We start from the raw sequence: 17,107 nt of genomic DNA, 5'->3' as shown, positions 1-17,107 counted from the left end.
TTGAGAGATCAAAACAGCCCAAATGAATTTTGGCTTGCAAACATAATTCAATAATTTCAGTTAGTCCTCAACTTACAACAGTTGGTTTAGTGATCGTTTGAAGTAACAATGGTGCTGAAAAAAGTGACTTATGACCGTTTTTCATACTTACAACCGTTGCAGCATCCTGCCTGGTCCCATGATAGAAATTCAGGCAACTGACTTGTACTCATGACAGTTGTTAGCGTCCCAGGGTCACGTGATCCCCTTTTGTGACCTTTGATCATAAAAGTCGATGGGGAAGCCGGATTCACTTAACAACCACTAATTTAAGAGCTGCAGTGATTCACTTAACAACCGTGGCAAGAAAGGTCATAAAATGGGGCAAAACTCACCGAACAACTGTTTTGCTTCGCAATGAGAATTTTGGGCTCAATTTTGTTCATAAGTGGAGGATTACCTGTATTTGCTAACTCTTTGAGGGAGTTCAGAAATGTGAAATTTAAATAAAATAAAAAATGAACTGGTTTCCTTTTTAAACTCATCTCAAGAGATCGAAATGGTGCGGGAGATTTTCTCTCCCTCCTCATTTTATTTTCACCACAAAGATTATTTGTGTTAAGCTATTCATCCATCCATCCATCCACCTAATTTACTAACTACAGATAGTCCTCGACTTATGACCACAACTGAGCCCAAAATTTATGTGGCTAAGCAAGAGAGTTGTTAAGTGTGTTTTGCCCCGTTTTGCGACCTTTCTTGTCACAGTTGTTAAGTGAATTCCTGCAGTTGTTAAGTTAGGAATATGGTTGTTGAGTGAATCTGGCTTCCCCATTGACTTTGCTTGTCAGAAGGGGATCATAGGAACTGGGGACACTACGACCGTCATAAATATGAGTCAGAAGCCCAGTGTTTGAATTTTGGTCATGTGACCACGGGGATGCTGCTTAATGTGTGAAAGAGCAGTCCTAAGTTGCTTTTCTCAGTGCCATTGCAACTTCAAACAGTCACTAAATGAATGGATGTAAGCCTGTAGTTTCCTTTCAACTTTCACCCCAAGAGACCAAAATGATTTCCCTTCCTTTGTGTTTTACTTTTCACACCAACTTTGTGAGGCCAGGTTAAGTTCAGATATTCTGACTTGCTGGCAGGTTTTGAGAGACCAAACTACAATTTTTTAACTCTGAATCCCTTTCTTTTGGAGCCCTGCAAATTTGCCCCCCTGCCCTCCCCCTCCCCGCCCCCGACTGATTCATCCCTGGTTGGTTTCTGCTGTGACACCTTTGCAGCCAGTCTTCGGGAATCTTGAGGGATCATATCAACCTCCCCAAAATTCCTTGGAATTGCCAACTCATTCTGATTTTATCTTCATAGTCAGGAATTGCCCCAGGCTGGGGAAGAAAAGGGGGGGGCGGGAAAAAACATTATTTCCAACAACAGGATGCTGATTTTAGCATCGGGCTGCCAATATTTAGGTAGATGCATCCTTTCTTCCTCTTTGAAAAATTTTCAATCAGCATCTTACTCATTATCTACTCATTGGTTTGGGAGATGAGACTGGGGGAAAAAAAAAAGGATTTATCCATTTTAAGGTGTGTCCATCTTTACAGATGTTCCATTTTATTTATTTATTTCTACTTATTTAATGTTAACACAAAACCACAGTGGCCACAGCGCTGTGGCAAAAGCTGAAGTAAAACCATCAGCAGCAGCAGCATTAACAAAACAATATTTTTTAAAAAAAAAATCCTTTTCTTTATCTCGACTTACGACTTAATAAATCCTCGACGTACGACCACAATCGAGCCCAAATTTTCTGTGGCTAAGCCAGACAGTTTTTAAGTGAGTTCTGCTCCTTTCTTGCCTCAGTTGCTAAGTGAATCACTGCAGTTGTTAAGTGAGAAACATGGTCGTTAATTGAATCCCGCTTCCCTACTGATGCTGCTGAGCAGAAGGTCGCAAAAGTGAATCACGAGACCCTGGGACACTGCAACCGTCATAAATATAAATCAGCTGCCAAGCTGTTTGAATTTTGATCCGCGTGACCATGGGAATGTCGCAGTGGTCAAAAAATGATCATGTCGCTTTTTTTTCAGTACTGTTGTGACTTCGAATGGTCACTAAACGAATGGTTGTAAGTCAAGGACTACCTGTATAGGAGAGTTGGCTCGCTCATGGAAGCGACGTTGCAAAGAATGGGGGTTTTGGAGCAGAAATGGCTACGTACTTGTAGCCTCCTCTTCCCCTGGATCCCTCCCCTGACTCATTAAAGGATCTTTAAGGATTGGCATCATATATTACCAGGAAATAAAGTTCCTAGAATAGTGAGCTCTTACAGAATAAGATCTGTGGGGGTCCCTGGAGCTCTCTTCAGCTTAGTAGTTTTCTTGCAGATGTCTCATGACCCAGCTAGGGAACATCATCAGTGCTAGAAGGAAGGAGGATTTGAAGGGAGGAGGAGGAGGAGGAGGAGGAGGAGGAGGAGGAGGACGACGACGACGACGACAGTGGGGTCCTTGGTGCTCTCTGAACTGGATGGTTTTCTTGCAGACGTCTCGTGACCCAGCTAGGGAACATCATCTGGGCTAGAAGGAAGGAGGATTTGAAGGGAGGAGGAGGAGGAGGAGGAGGAGGAGGAGGAGGAGGAGGAGGAGGAGGAGGAGGAGGAGGAGGACGACGACAGTGGGGTCCTTGGTGCTCTCTGAACTGGGTGGTTTTCTTGCAGACGTCTCGTGACCCAGCTAGGGAACATCATCAGGGCTAGACGGGAGGGGGTTCTAGAGAGGAAGAGGAGGAGGTGAACTGTAGGGTCCATGGTGCTCTGTGGGAGCACCAAGGACCATACAGTCTTTCTCTTCCTTCTCCTCCTCCTCCTCCTCCTCCTCCTTCTCCTTCTCCTCCTCCTTCTCTTCCTCTCTGCAATCCCCACTCCCTCCTAGCACTGAAGATGTTCCCTAGGTAATAACGCAACCGTCATAAATATGTGCCAGTTGCTAAGTGTCCGAATTTTGGTCACATGACCACAGGGATGCTGCAAAGGTCGTAAGTGTGAAAAATAGTCGTAAGTCTCTTTTTTCAGTGCCGTTGTAACTTTGTAATGGTCACTTAATGAACTCTTGTAAGTTGAGGACTACATGCTACTAAAATTACAGCTAGTCCTTAACTTATAACATTTAATGATTGTTTGTGGTTAACAGCAGCAGTGAAAAAAATGACGACCATTTTTCACACTTACGACCGTTGCCGTACCACACAATCAAAATTCAGAGGCTTGTCACCTGAATCATATTTATGACGGCTGCAGTGCCCCCCGGGGTCTCGTGATCCCCTTCTGACAAGCAAAGTCAATGGGGGAAGCCAGATTCACTTAACAACCATGTGACTCACTTAACAAGGGATTCCCTTAAAAACCACGTCAACGAATGTCATCCAATGGGGCCAAACTCACTTAACAACCGTCTCGCTTAGCAATGGAGATGTTGTGCTCAGTTGTGGTTGTAAGTTGAGGACTACCTTATAACTAAGCTAAGAGTCTATGCAGAAAAGTGAAGATGCACCAGGCAACATCACTTAAGTCGGCTTCGGGAAATTGGGAATTTTGTTTGTGTGTGTGTTTCATTTGTCACATCCGTTTTACAAACAGTTTTACTTTTTTTAAGGAGTCCAACTCATTGATGATGTTAGGAGTTGTCATAACATCTTTCTTCGCTTTCTCATCAACCTCTGACTCACCCCTTTTGAACGAGGAAAAGGTGGCTTATGAATTCAACACATCGTGTTGTGAAATATTGCCCCCCACTCTTTTTTTTTTCTGTACATGGTTTGTTTCTTTGGAGATTTTTGTTCGCCTGGAATTTTGCATCTTTGGGGTACAGGAAAGTGCCCGTCATGATTTTCAATCCTAAATGTGTAATTTTTTATCCTGCCCCTTCCTCTTTCTGTTTTCTTTTTTTTTTTTTTAAATATGATTTATATGCCGCCCTTCTCCGGAGACTCAGGGCGGCTTACAATGCGTTAAGCAATAGCCTTCATACTTTTGTATATTTTATACAGAGTCAGCTTATTGCCCCCACAAACTGGGTCCTCATTTCACCTACCTTAGAAAGGATGGAAGGCTGAGTCAACCTTGAGCCTGGGGAGATTTGAACTTACTAATTGCAGACAGCTGGAGTTAAATTACAATGCATTAGTCTGCTGAGCTAATCCAGGCTCCACAACAACCCTGTAAGGTTGGCTGGGCCAAGAGAGAGGGACTAGCCCATACCTAAGATGAGACTGGAACTCCCAGTCTCCTGGTGATTGGCCCAAAGTCACCCAGTTAGCTTTCCTTCCTAGTGTGGGACTAGAACTCACCGTCTCCTGATGATTGGCCCAAAGTCACCCCAGTTGGCCTTCCTGTCAAAGGCAGGACTAGAACTCATGGTCTCCCAGCTTCTAGCCTGATGCCTTAACCATTAGATCACCTGGCCCTGTCTGAACACTCCAAAATCTAAACAATCTCAAGTTAGCCCCATGAGAAATGAAGCTCACTAGAATCAAAAAAATATTTCTTGCCCGGCGAAAGATAAATTCAACTTTGATGTCTAAAGGGATGTTCAAACTCAACTCTTCATCTAACATGCTTTGTCCAGGCAAATATTCTGGTTTGAAGCGTTGGTCCATCCAACATGTGAAGACAAGGATTGACTATTCTCAACACAGGGTGTCATAAATGACCAAGCCCTCTTCTCGCCTAATGTGTTGGTGGTCCACAGAGTCCACCTGAAAAGACGCCACGTCAACTCCAAAGTTAGTTGATCAGGACCCCCCGTATCTTTGTAGGAAGTCCTTGCCCACACGGTGGGACAGGAGACTCCCGTAAGTTCTCAACCACCTTGGTTCTCCTTTGTGGAGGCTTCAAGATGAGGCAGATGGATATTTCTTTTGAGGAACTGATTTCTGATTCTGCCCTTTCCTGTTCTTTTGAAGGTCTTTGGCTATCGGTCATCAGTATTCCTCGTTGGGAACCCAGCCCATTCTCTGTGGGAGCATTCCTGGTCTAGTGCCCAAGCAGCTTCGATTCTGCAGGAACTATGTGCAGATTATGCCCAGCGTGGCCGAAGGAGTGAAGATTGGCATTCAGGAATGCCAGCACCAGTTTCGTGGAAGGAGATGGAACTGTACCACCGTCAATGATAGCTTGGCCATCTTTGGACCGGTGTTAGACAAAGGTGAGTGTCCACTTTTGGAATAAGGTCACCCAACTTTTGGAAAGAAGGAGGGAGGATCTCAGGGTGGGTAGGAAAAGAGGTCTTTGTAGAAATGAAGGAACATCAGCAGGGAAGGTAGTAGTAAGAAAAATCTTGATTCTTCCTTGGTTCCTCTAGTCTTGCAAATTCATGAAAAGATTAGGGTGAAGTTGTGCGAACTTCTGGAGTGTTCATCAGCATTCTTGTATAATTTGAGAGGTTTCTAGCAAAGGATAAATCTGGTGAGATCAACAGAGGTCACCTTAGGCACTTCAGGAAAATGGAATTAAGATCTGTGGTCTGGTGAGATTAACTGAAGCCACCTTAGGTATCTCAAGGAAATGGAATTAAGATCTGTGGTCTGGGGAAACCAACAGAGGCTACCTTAGGTATTTCAGGAAAAGGGAATTAAGAGCTGTGGTGTGGTGAGATCAAACAAAGTCTCGTCTAGCTTCTCCTTCTCCTCTTCCTTCTCCTCCTTCTCCTTGTCTATATTCTCCCCCACTCCTCCTCCTCTTCTTCCTCCAGATCTAACATTTCTTTTCCTTTCTCCTCCTTGTCTATCTTCTCCTTCTCCTCCTTCCTGTCTATCTTCCCCTCCTCCTCCTTCTCCTCACCCTCCTCCTTCTCCTCCTCCATGTCTACCATTCTCCTGCTCCTTGTCTAGCTTCTCCTTGTTGTTGTTGTCTATCTTCTTTCCCCTCCTCCTCCTCCTCTCCTTCCCCCTTCCCCTCCTCCATCTCTACTCTTTCCTTCTCTTCCTCATCTACCTCTTCCTCCATGCCTACCATTCTCCTCATCTTTGTCCATCTTCTTTCTCCTCCTCTCCTCCCTTCCCCTCTTCCTCTACTCTTTCCTTCTCTTTCTCCTTATCTCCTTCTCCTCCTCCTCCATGGCTACTCTATCTTTCTCCTCGTGTACCTCCTCTTCCTCCTCATCTACCATTCTCCTTCTTCTTGTCTATCTTCTCCTTCTCTCTCCCTCTCCCTCCCCCTCTCCCTCCTCCACGTTTACCCTTCTCTTCTCCTCCTCGTTTACCTTCTCCTCTTCCCCCCCAAAGTAATCAGCCAAATTGGGTCTTGAAGGGAGGCCTGCTCAGGATGGGGGATGATACTATTTCATAACTGAAGAATGTTGTCCCTGGAGGCAGAATACAGCCCCCCCCCCCCGTTGGTCTCCCTCACCTACATCAGCAGCCGCTGACTGGGTTGGAGTTGGGGGGTGGGAGGCGAACAAGAATTAAACATCTCAGCCACATTCTTTAGGGTGCCCTCGGGGGGAAAAACATATTTCTGCTCAGAAGGAAAGGGCCGGATTTTAGCAATGCCAACCTTCTTCTCCAACTCCCTCATGTGTCCTATCGGCCACGTTCAAAACTGAGCAAAGTAGGGTGTCATCCTCGCACATCTAGATCCACACAACCCACACACACACAACCCAAACCAAAGAGAAATTCCTTCGGTTTCTTCCCTGGTTTCAAGTGAGAGTTGATGTCCTCCAGGAATCTTAAGAGCTGCCAGCCTTGACTGCTACATGGGGCTGCCCTTGAAAAGCATCCTGCGACTGATTCCAAATGCAGTGGTTTTGTGCAAGTCTAGATTCGCACACGGGTCACCTCTCGGCATTGGCTGGCGATTGGCTTCCGGGTCCGATTCAAGGTGCTAGTGGTCACCTTCAAAGGCCTTCCAAGGTTATTTGAAGGGACTGTCTTTTCCCAATTGCATCTACTCAACCCACCAGAGCGGGAAACGTTATGGGTCCCATCTTTTAAGGAGGTCCATCTGGTGGGACCCAAAAGGAGGGCCTTCTCCATGGTGTCTCCCTCTTGTTATTTGAAGGACCGTATTTCCCCAGTTACATCCACCCAACCCACCAAAGGGGAGAGGCAGGAACTGTTATGGGACCTCAGTCTATCTGGCGGGGCCCAAAAGAAGGGCCTTCTTCATGCTGGCTTCCTTCCCTGTGGAACATCATCCCTGTGGAGATAAGATTGGTCTCCAGCTTGAGACCTTGCCTTAAAGGCCATGAAGACCAGGTTTGGCCAACAGGGCTCAGGGCTCCAGGGTGATATGAAGTCCATCGTGTGGTTGTTGATTGTTGTCACCAGGAGGTGTGTGGATTCGTTGTTGGTTTTTTTAATTGGTGTTTTATGGCTGTAAGTCACCCATGAGTGAGTTGCATGGTCATATAAACCTCCCCTCTCAGGATGGCTTGGGCAGGGGGGAGGAGATAACTAGGTTGCAGGGCCACCAAAATCTGTCCTGATCTTCATCTTACAACCTTGGGTTCCATCAAGTGAGAAGCAGGACTGGCCAAACTGCACAAATGGAGCTGTACTCTTACCTGTTGGGTTGTTGAATGAAAGTTTGGGATCCTGAGCACCATAATTAAGTGTGGGCTACACGACACAGGAAATGCAACACTTCTGTGTGGTTAGCATTAATCTGGTTAAAAGTATGTTTGTGGCTTAGCAATTTGGGCAAACCCAGCCACTTTGATTGTCGGATGATTCGATGGATTCCCGTTATAGAGTTGGAAGATGTCTTAGAGGTCATCTAGTCTGACCCACTGTACATCCAGAAGCCCGGTTAGAGGTATTGCATCAAGCTAGTCATAAAGTGGTTTGATGTTGGCTTAGGTTGGAGAGATGCTAATGTTGTGGTTTGTAAACTCTGCTGTATAGTTTGATGTGTGGTTGTGGCTTCTGTGTCTTTGTGTGATACGTGACATGTGTCATTATGGACATTATCTGCGGAATCTGGTTGTTAAGGAGATGCTTCATTGTGGGTCTCAGGAAGATCTGAATGAAACAAACACTTTTGTGGGTTGACTTCTCCCTTATAAATATCTTCATAGAAAGTGTGATTCTATACAGGTAGTCCTTAACTTACAACCATTCATTTAGTGACCATTCAAGCGATGGTGATGAAAAAAGTGGCTTATGACTGTTTTCCACACTTAATGACCAATGCAGCATTCCCATGGTTATGTGATCAAAATTCAGACCCTTGGCAACTTGCTCATATTATGACGGTTTCAGTACCCTGGGATCATGTGATCCCCTTTTGCAACCTTCCGACAAGCAAAGTCCATGGAGAAACCAAATTCACTTAACAACTGTGTGACTCACTTAATGACTGCAGTGATTCTCTTAACAACTGTGGCAAGAATGGTCGTAAAATGGAGCAAAATTTACTTAACAACAGATTTAGCTATAGAAATGTTGGGCTGTAAATCGAGGACTTGATGTGATTTCTAAAGAAATCTCAGTCTGGTGACTCTGGATGGCTGACAATGCCTAAAAACACAAGAAAGGATAATTTAATTTTTTTTAAAAAGCCCTCGTAATTGAAATAACTAATTTAATTACACGCATACACACAATACAATGTTTCTGAGGCTGCTAGCTGATGAACTTGACCTGAACGACAAACACTTTGGCCTGAGGGAAATGCCAGCTCTTCCAGGCCTTACGGATGGCTAACTTTTAAAATAAAGTATAATCACTTTTAATCAAGTTGGAGGATTTTTAATTTACTGAAAGGAAGAGAATGAAGCAACCTGGGGGAAAGAAAAGGAGCACAGATTAAAAACATAATAGCTATGGTTCCATTTTTAAAAACATAATTGCCTCTTCCTCACAATGTTTTATACACACACACACACACACACACACACACACACATGCCTAAAGCTGGACTAGAGATAGATGGATAGATCATAGATGATAGAGATAGATAGATAGATAGATAGATAGATAGATAGATAGATAGATAGATAGATAGATCATAGATCATAGATAGATAGATGAGAGATAGAGATAGAGCTAGAGCTAGATAGACAGACAGACAGACAGACAGATGATAGACAGATAGATGATAGATCATAGATCATAGAGATAGATAGATAGATAGATAGATAGATAGATAGATAGATAGATAGATCATAGATCATAGAGATAGATAGATGAGAGATAGAGATAGATAGATAAGAGATAGATGGATGGATGGATAGAGAAAGAGAGAGAGAAAGATAGATGGATAGATAGATAGATAGATAGATAGATAGATAGATAGATAGATAGATAGATAGATAGATCATAGATCTATATATAGCCTCCCACCGGCCAGTACGCTCCCATAGAGAGGGGCTCCTCCGGGTGCCGTCGGCCAAACAATGTCGGCTGTTGGCCCCTAGGGGGAGAGCCTTCTCTGTGGGGGCACCTACGATTTGGAACGAGCTCCCCCCGGAGATACGTAGGATCCCGGATCTGCGCACCTTCCGCCGCGCGCTTAAGACCTTTCTATTTTATCAAGCTGGCCTGGCCTAAATCTTCCCCCTTTTTAAATGTGGAAATTTTAAATTTTAAAATTTTAAATTCGTCTTTTTATAGGGGTATGGGTAAGGCATTTTAAATTGGGGAGCCATTTTAGATTTAATTCTGTTTTAAACGTATTTTAATTGTTTATATTGTATGTTTTTAACTTTGGCTGTTCACCGCCCCGAGTCCTTCGGGAGAGGGGGCGGTATAAAAATCTAATAAATAAATAAATAAATAAATAAAATAGATAGAGATAGATAGATGAGAGAGAGAGAGAGATAGTTAGATAGCTAGATAGATGATAAATAAATGATAGACAGACAGACAGACAGACAAGAGGGAGGGAGGGAGATTGTGAGACTTTGGGCCAATCCCTAAGAGATACTAGCTCTAGTCTCACTTTAGGCATGAAAGCCATCTGGATGAGCCTGGGCCCCCCTCAAAAAGTTGCAAAAGAAAAAAAAAAGGAGGAAATATTATGTCTGTCTGTCACCTTGATTTACTTATAAAGTCATCAAGGCAGATAAAAATCAAATAAACATAATCTGAGACCCAATGCTGTTCCAACCTGTGTAACTCAGGCTTGAACTATGGAGTCCTGGGTGCTCTCTGAGCTTGATGGTATTTTTGCAGATATTTCATGACCCAACAAGGTAACATCATCAGCGCTAGAAGGGAGTGTGAGGTTTGCTTTCTGTTTACATTACATTACATTACATTACATTAATTACATTACATTACATTACATTACATTACATTACATTACATTACAATACAATACAATACAATACAATACAATACAATACAATACAATACAAATACTAATACATACTATACTATTGCTATTGCTAATGCTAATGCTAATGCTAATACTATACTAACTATACAAGGTAACATCATCAGCGCTAGAAGGGAGTGTGAGGTTTGCTTTCTGTTTACATTACATTACATTACATTACATTACATTACATTACATTACAATACAATACAATACAATACAATACAATACAATACAATACAATACAATACAATACAAATACTAATACATACTATACTATTGCTATTGCTATTGCTAATGCTAATACTATACTAACTATACAAGGTAACATCATCAGCGCTAGAAGGGAGTGTGAGGTTTGCTTTCTGTTTACATTACATTACATTACATTACATTACATTACATTAATTACATTACATTACATTACATTACATTACATTACATTACAATACAATACAATACAATACAATACAATACAATACAATACAAATACTAATACATACTATACTATTGCTATTGCTAATGCTAATGCTAATACTATACTAACTATACAATACTAATACTATACTTACTATAATGCTATGCTATATTTAATTATTATATTAATTCTAAGAGGGGAAGAATTCAGTTCAATAATATAATAAATAATATATAAACAGAGAGACATCCTGATGATGTTATCTAGTTGGGTCATGAAATGTCTGAAAGAAAATCCCAAGATCAGAGAACATCAAGGTTGTTTCCCTCCTCCATCTCCTCCTCCTCTTCTCTTCAAACCCAATCCCTTCTTGCACTGATGATGTTACCTAACTGGGTCATGAAACGTCTGTAAGAAAGCAACCAAACTCAGAGAGCACCAAGGCCCCAAAGACCACTTCCTCCTCCTCCTCCTCCTCTTCTTCTTCCTCCTCCTCCTCTTCCCTGCGGACCCCATTCCCTTCTAGCACTGCTGATGTTTCCATGAATTCTCGGTTGTCCATGCAAGTGGCTCCCCTTTAATTCGACTTAATTTTTTTTTCGTGGAATGGCTAAACACAATTTCCAAAATGCCGATTCTTTCGGGGGTTCTTTTGAGGCCACCCCCATCCTAACTTTGATTAGAAATTCCTGCCCTCCTCAAAGGCCAAGTCGGGGACGGAGGTGATTAACCCAGAACAAACAATCCCCTTCCCGGTAGTCCTCCCCCTTTTCAATGACACCAACTCACCCACCCCCTGCCTTGTATCTAAAACGCCCCGATGTTCAGCCTTTGCCAGCCCACTCATTTAAATAGTTCGAAAAGAAAAGGAAACCCATTAATTTTCACTGCCCTCCCAAAGACACCCCAACATCGGACCCCGTTGGCCTGAGAGATGATCTGGAGCCTCTTTTAATGACCTCACGGACGGCTGACCAGGGAAAGACCGAAGTCAACCTAATGAAGAAGTCGGATTTTGACTCTCTGGCTATTGTGGTGCAAATGGGGGTCCTGCCGTCTGCTATTGTTGGACCCCCGAAAGAGAGAGGGTCAGCATTCCGGCTCTGGGTTCCAGTTAATCAATCTGATTGGATTAGGGTCACCATGGTCCCTAATAGGGTCAAGGGTCGTGCCCAAGGGGATTAAGAGCTTTGTCGGAGGGGAGATGTAAAAGAACCCGGAGGAGGTTGTCAATGGGAAAGGAAGGGAGGAAGGGAGGCAGGAGGGGAGGTTGGACCTGCCACGCGTAAGAATGGAGTCCCACAAGTGAGACTCCTTCCTTCCTTCCTCTTTCTTTCTTTCCTTCCTCCCATCCTTCCTCCCTGCTTTCCTATCTTCTTTCTTTTCTTCCTCTCTCCCTCCCATCTTTCTTCCTCCCCTTCCATTCTCTCTCTCTCCCTCCACTCCCTTCCTTCCTTTAATCCTTCCTTCCTTTTCTCCCTCCCTTCTCTCTTCTTCCCTTCCTTCCTTCTTTCTCCCTCCCTCCCTCCCATCCTTTCTTCCCCTCTTCTTCCCCCTCCTTCCAGTTTCCCTTTCTCCTTCCTTCCTCCTTCCCTCCTCCCTCCAGGGCAATCATGTTCCATAGAGAAGTGGCCACCACTGAGAATTCCCTTTTATATGATCCCACCAGATGTATTATATACATTTTTAGACTTTCATTCCCACCTTTACTACTTTTTAAGTAACTCAAGGCAGTGAACATACCTAATTCTCTTTCTTGCTATTTCCTCCAAAATAACAATTCTGTGAGGTGGGCTGTGCTGAGAGAGAGAGGGACTGACCCAAAGTCACCCAGCCTGCTTTCCTGCCTAAGGCGAGACTACAACTCACCGTCTCCTGGTAATTGGCCCAAAGACTCCCAGCCGCCTTTTACCCCTAAGGAGGAACTACAATTCCCAATCTCCTGGTCAGATGCAATATATTCAATAGAGGCCTGAATTCTGGCCACAAGGCATTGCGGACACTGCAATAGTTGTAAGTGTGAGAACCGGTCCTAAGTCATTTTTCCATACCAGTGTAACTTCGGGCGGTGGCTGAACGAATGGTCATAAGTGAAGCACTACATCATGCATCCTTCATCCAGGTATTGCCGGAAAAGCATCTGTATTGTGAGGTGGGTTGAACCTTCCTTGGCAATTCCCAATTTAAGAAGATGTCTTAAAAACTTTGCCAATGGCCTCAGGTTGTTAACCCAAGCCGTCCTTAAATTTCAGGAATTTCCCTTGTCATAAATCAAGACTTCACTGATGTCAAGGTGCTTCTGTTGTCTGTTGCAACAAACTTAGTAGACTTGCGGATGTCAGGAAAAATAGATCTGCCCATCCCCCAATTTTCTAAGCACCGCACTATAGGTAATCCTTGACTTACGACTACAACTGAGCCCAACATTCCTGTTGCTAGGCATGACAAGTTATTAAGTGTGTTTTGCTCCATTTTGCCATCTTTTCTTTGCTTAACCGTTGTTAAGCAAATCACTGCAATTGTTAATTTAGCAACAAGGTCGTTAAGTGAATCTGGCTTCCCCATGGACTTTGCTTGTCAGATGGTCGCAAAAGGGGATCACGTGATTCCGGGACTCTGCAACTGTCGTAAATACGAGCCAGTTGCCAAGCGGCTAGATTTTGATCACGTGACCATGGTGACACTGCAACGGTCGTGTGAAAAACGGTCATAAGTCACTTTTTTCAGTGCCGTTGTAACTTTGAACAGTCCCTAGGTTATAAATTAAGGATTATCTGTGTTTCCTCGTCAATGTCCATTTATAAGCAGACTTTCTTAGGTGCACTATATTCCGAAAATGCTATTATTATTTTTTTCCATTGCACGCCAATGGGATTTCTTCTTCTTTTCTTTTCCCCCCTCCGAGTTCAAAACTGAGTTGCAAAATTGGGCATGTGTCAAAGATGGACAAAACGCAAAGAATAATTGGATTTCCATAGGGGGAATTTGCAAAGCTGAACTTCCCCAAACAGGGGTCTCCAATCTTGGCCACTTTTAAGACTTGTGGACTTCAACTCCCAGAATTCTCTGGGAATCCCAAAGGAACTCTGGGATTTGAAGTTCACAAGTCTTAAAGTGGCCAAGGTTGGAGACCCCTGTCCTAAAATATCTTTTTAAGGATCTGTCTTATCATTGCCTTACTCGGAGGAAATTGTGGCAAAAATTAGACCTAGGAGGAATAGATTTGGGGGGGGGGGGTATTTATTTATTAAATAAATTTATTGCCATCTATGAGTTCCTCTAGAGGTTGGACTTCAGGACCCATAATCCTGAGCCAAACATGCTGGTGGGGGATAATGGGAGCGGAAGTCTAAGTGGGGTGGAGACAGTCATCTTCATTGCTTGGGTTTTCCGACGTAAGGAACGGGCGCTAAAACTACAAGTAGTTTTCGATTTAACTACTTCAATTCAGCCTGAAATTTCTAATTGGCTAATTGAGACGATTGCAGAGTCACTTTTGTCCCATTTCATGACCTTTCTTGCCACCGTTGTTAAGTGAATCGGTGCAGTTGTTAAGTTAGTAACATAGGTTGTTAAGCGAATCTGGCTTCCCCATGGACTTTGCTTGCCGGAAGTTCGCGAAAGGGGATCACGTGACCCAGGGGTGGGTTCCACTTACCTTCGCTACTGCTTTGCAACGGGAGCGCGCGCATGCGCAGAAGCTTCTGCACATGCACAGAGCATCCATGATGACGTCCAGGCGGGTTGGCGGAGCCTCCTGCTGCTGTTACTACTGGTTAGAAGATCCAGACTGAACCAGTAGCAACCCACCACTGGCATGACCCAGGGGTGGGTTCTACTTACCTTTACTACCAGTTCGCAGTGGGGCCGTGCGCTCTTTTGTGCATGCGCAGAAGCGTTTTGATGATGTCAGGGTCGTTGGGTGGAGCTTCCCGCCAGTTCTTCTACCAGTTCTACAGAACCGGTGTGAACTGGGAGCAACCCACCACTGGTGTGACCCCGTCAACCGTCATAAATATGAGTCGGTTGCCATGTTCCTGGATTTTGATCACGTGACCATGGGGACGCTGCCATGGTCATAACTGTGAAAGATGATCCTAAGTCCCTTTTTTCAGTCATGTGATTCCCTTCTGAGACCTTCCCACAAGCAAAGTCAACAGGGAAGTCCGGTTCGCTTTAACGACTAGGTAACTAATTTAACAACCGAAGTGGTTTGCTTAACAACAGTGGCAAGAAAGCTTGCAAAATGAGGCACAGTTTATTTAACCGCTGTCTCAACTTAGAAATGTGGTCATAAGTTGAGGACGACCTGCAACGGGCAGGTTCCATTGAGGTCGTAATTCGAGAACGAGCCTGTATTGCATTTGTCAGCTTCGATTTTGGCTGTGGGAAAAACCCAAGAGAGAACAAGAAAGAGGAAGGAACGAGACATCCTATTTCCAAACCTATTTTGCTGGCATCTTTCTGTTCATTTCAATGCACCCTTTGGATATTTGAAATTTTGCCCAGAAATGGCATGGAACGAAGAACCACTTTAATTAAATTCCTACCTCTTGTGCACAAAGAAATAGTTAGGCAAATGAGAGAGACATTAATCATGTCCCAGTGAGTCAACCTAAGGAGGCATTTGTCGATTAACATTGGTTAGGAAACACCCTCCTTTTAAAAAGAGAAGGTACAGGATGCTGGAACAAGAAAATGGATAATTAAAAGGAGAGATAACATCACCGAACAAACATGGTGAGAAATCCCGAGGTGCTGGTGGTGCTGGTGGAAATCAGCTTAGGAAATCGATCAAAACCGCGAAGGATGCTTGAAATCGCAAGTGAAAAGCTCCCAGGTTTAGGAGGCTGGGAGTCTGAGAAAGTCACACAGAAAAGGAACGAGAATGAAAGCCCTGGAGAGAGGAATTAGGAGGTTTAAGAGGTTTAGAAATGGTGGGGTCCTTGGTGCTCTCTGAATTTGGGGTTTCTTTTTTCTTGCAGACGTTTCATGACCCAGCTAGATAACATCATCAGTGCCAGAAGCTAGAATGCAGCCCACCCCCCACTTCTAGCCCTGATGATGTTCCCTATGTGGGTCCTGAAACGTCTGAAAGAAAACCATCCAGCTCAGAGAGCACCAAGGGCCCAACAAATTGAGTGGTTTACGACTATCCTATTTGCTTAACACTGCTGTAAATAAAAATAAAAAATTGTAAAAGACAGCGGTCCCAATGATCCACTTAACGACTGGCACAACTGACTTTTGTAATTCCAGGCTCAATTATGATCATAAATTGAGGAGTACCTGTGTATCAATTTATAGCAAGGTCACTTAGGTGATGATGGCATATAATGTGGAGTTTTGTTTAATTGAGGTCCAGAATTTGATGAGAGCAATGAAAAAGGGCTCAAGGTAGTCTTCAAAGTTACAACCATTCGTTTAGTGACTGGTCAAAGTTACAGTGGCACTGAAAAAAAGTGACTTATAACTGTTTTTCACACCTAGGACGGTTGTAGCATCTCCGGAGTCATGTGATCAAAATTCGAACTCTTGGCAAATGACTCATATTTATGACGGTCATAGTGTCCAGGGGTCATGTGTTTCCCTTTTGCAACCTTCTGACAAGCAAAATCGATGGGGAAGTCAGATTCACTTAATGACTGTGTTGTTACCTTAACAGGGATTCAATTAACAACCGTGGCGAGGATGGTGGTAAAATGGAGCAAAACTCATTTAACAGCTTAGCAATGGAAATTTGGGTCTCCATGATGGTCATAAGTTGAAAACATGTATCTAACAGCATGAATCAAACATGCATTTTACAGCATGGCTGGGGGATTCTGGGAGTGGAAGTCCACCCCTCTTAAAGCATGGGGAATTCTGGGAATTGAAGTCGCTGCATCTTAAAGTTGTTAAATGTGGGAAATCGTGGCCTAGTCTGATCCAATTATTCTAGAAAATAGGAAATCGGGTGTCTTTTCTTGAACTAAAAAAGCAAACAACAAAACCCCAGCTTCAAATGTTTTCGCCTCCTCTCTTTCCCTGCAAAACATCCTTGTCTTAAATCTAGCTAAGAAAAGCATCTCGGCTCAGCTTACCTGCGCCTAAAATTCAAGATTTCATCCATCTCGGCTTGACTCCGTCGGACGATGGAGCCGGGAGGGCTTGCAAAGTCTGCCCCTGATACCTGCTGGGGTGACTTTATCCCTATTTTGTGACGAGAACGTCACGGTGCATTAAGCTCACAATGGCCCGGAGATATTTTATATGAAGTTTGCTTTGGTCCCTGATTAGCAAGACCCCGAACTAAGTCATAGCAACGTAAAACTATGCGTCGCTCGCCCGGCAAATGGGAAATTCTCCATTCAAACGGTGGCATCGAACAATTGTGAGGGCGT

At 43.7% G+C, this 17,107-nt stretch overlaps 1 protein-coding gene and 1 long non-coding RNA gene across 2 annotated transcripts in view; one reads left to right on the top strand and one right to left on the bottom strand.

Annotated features, from left to right (window-relative positions):
• Positions 1-17,107, top strand: part of WNT3A (Wnt family member 3A) — a 58,529-nt gene that overhangs the window by 26,133 nt on the left and 15,289 nt on the right. Inside the window, exon 2 of the mRNA XM_034442590.3 lies at positions 4,948-5,189. Coding sequence (XP_034298481.1) covers positions 4,948-5,189 — 242 coding nt within the window. The remainder of the gene's footprint in view (positions 1-4,947; positions 5,190-17,107) is intronic.
• Positions 8,384-17,107, bottom strand: part of LOC148114393 (uncharacterized) — a 35,531-nt gene continuing 26,807 nt past the window's right edge. Inside the window, exon 2 of the long non-coding RNA XR_015734141.1 lies at positions 8,384-8,505. This is a non-coding gene — a long non-coding RNA (uncharacterized LOC148114393). The remainder of the gene's footprint in view (positions 8,506-17,107) is intronic.

The sequence above is a fragment of the Pantherophis guttatus genome, chromosome 4 (assembly GCF_059756535.1).
Source record: "Pantherophis guttatus breed Tessera chromosome 4, ASM5975653v1, whole genome shotgun sequence".
In the NCBI taxonomy this organism is placed as follows: Eukaryota; Metazoa; Chordata; class Lepidosauria; order Squamata; family Colubridae; genus Pantherophis; species Pantherophis guttatus.
The sequence above is the reverse complement of the archived record's forward strand: the minus strand, read 5'-3'. Positions and strand labels throughout refer to the sequence as shown.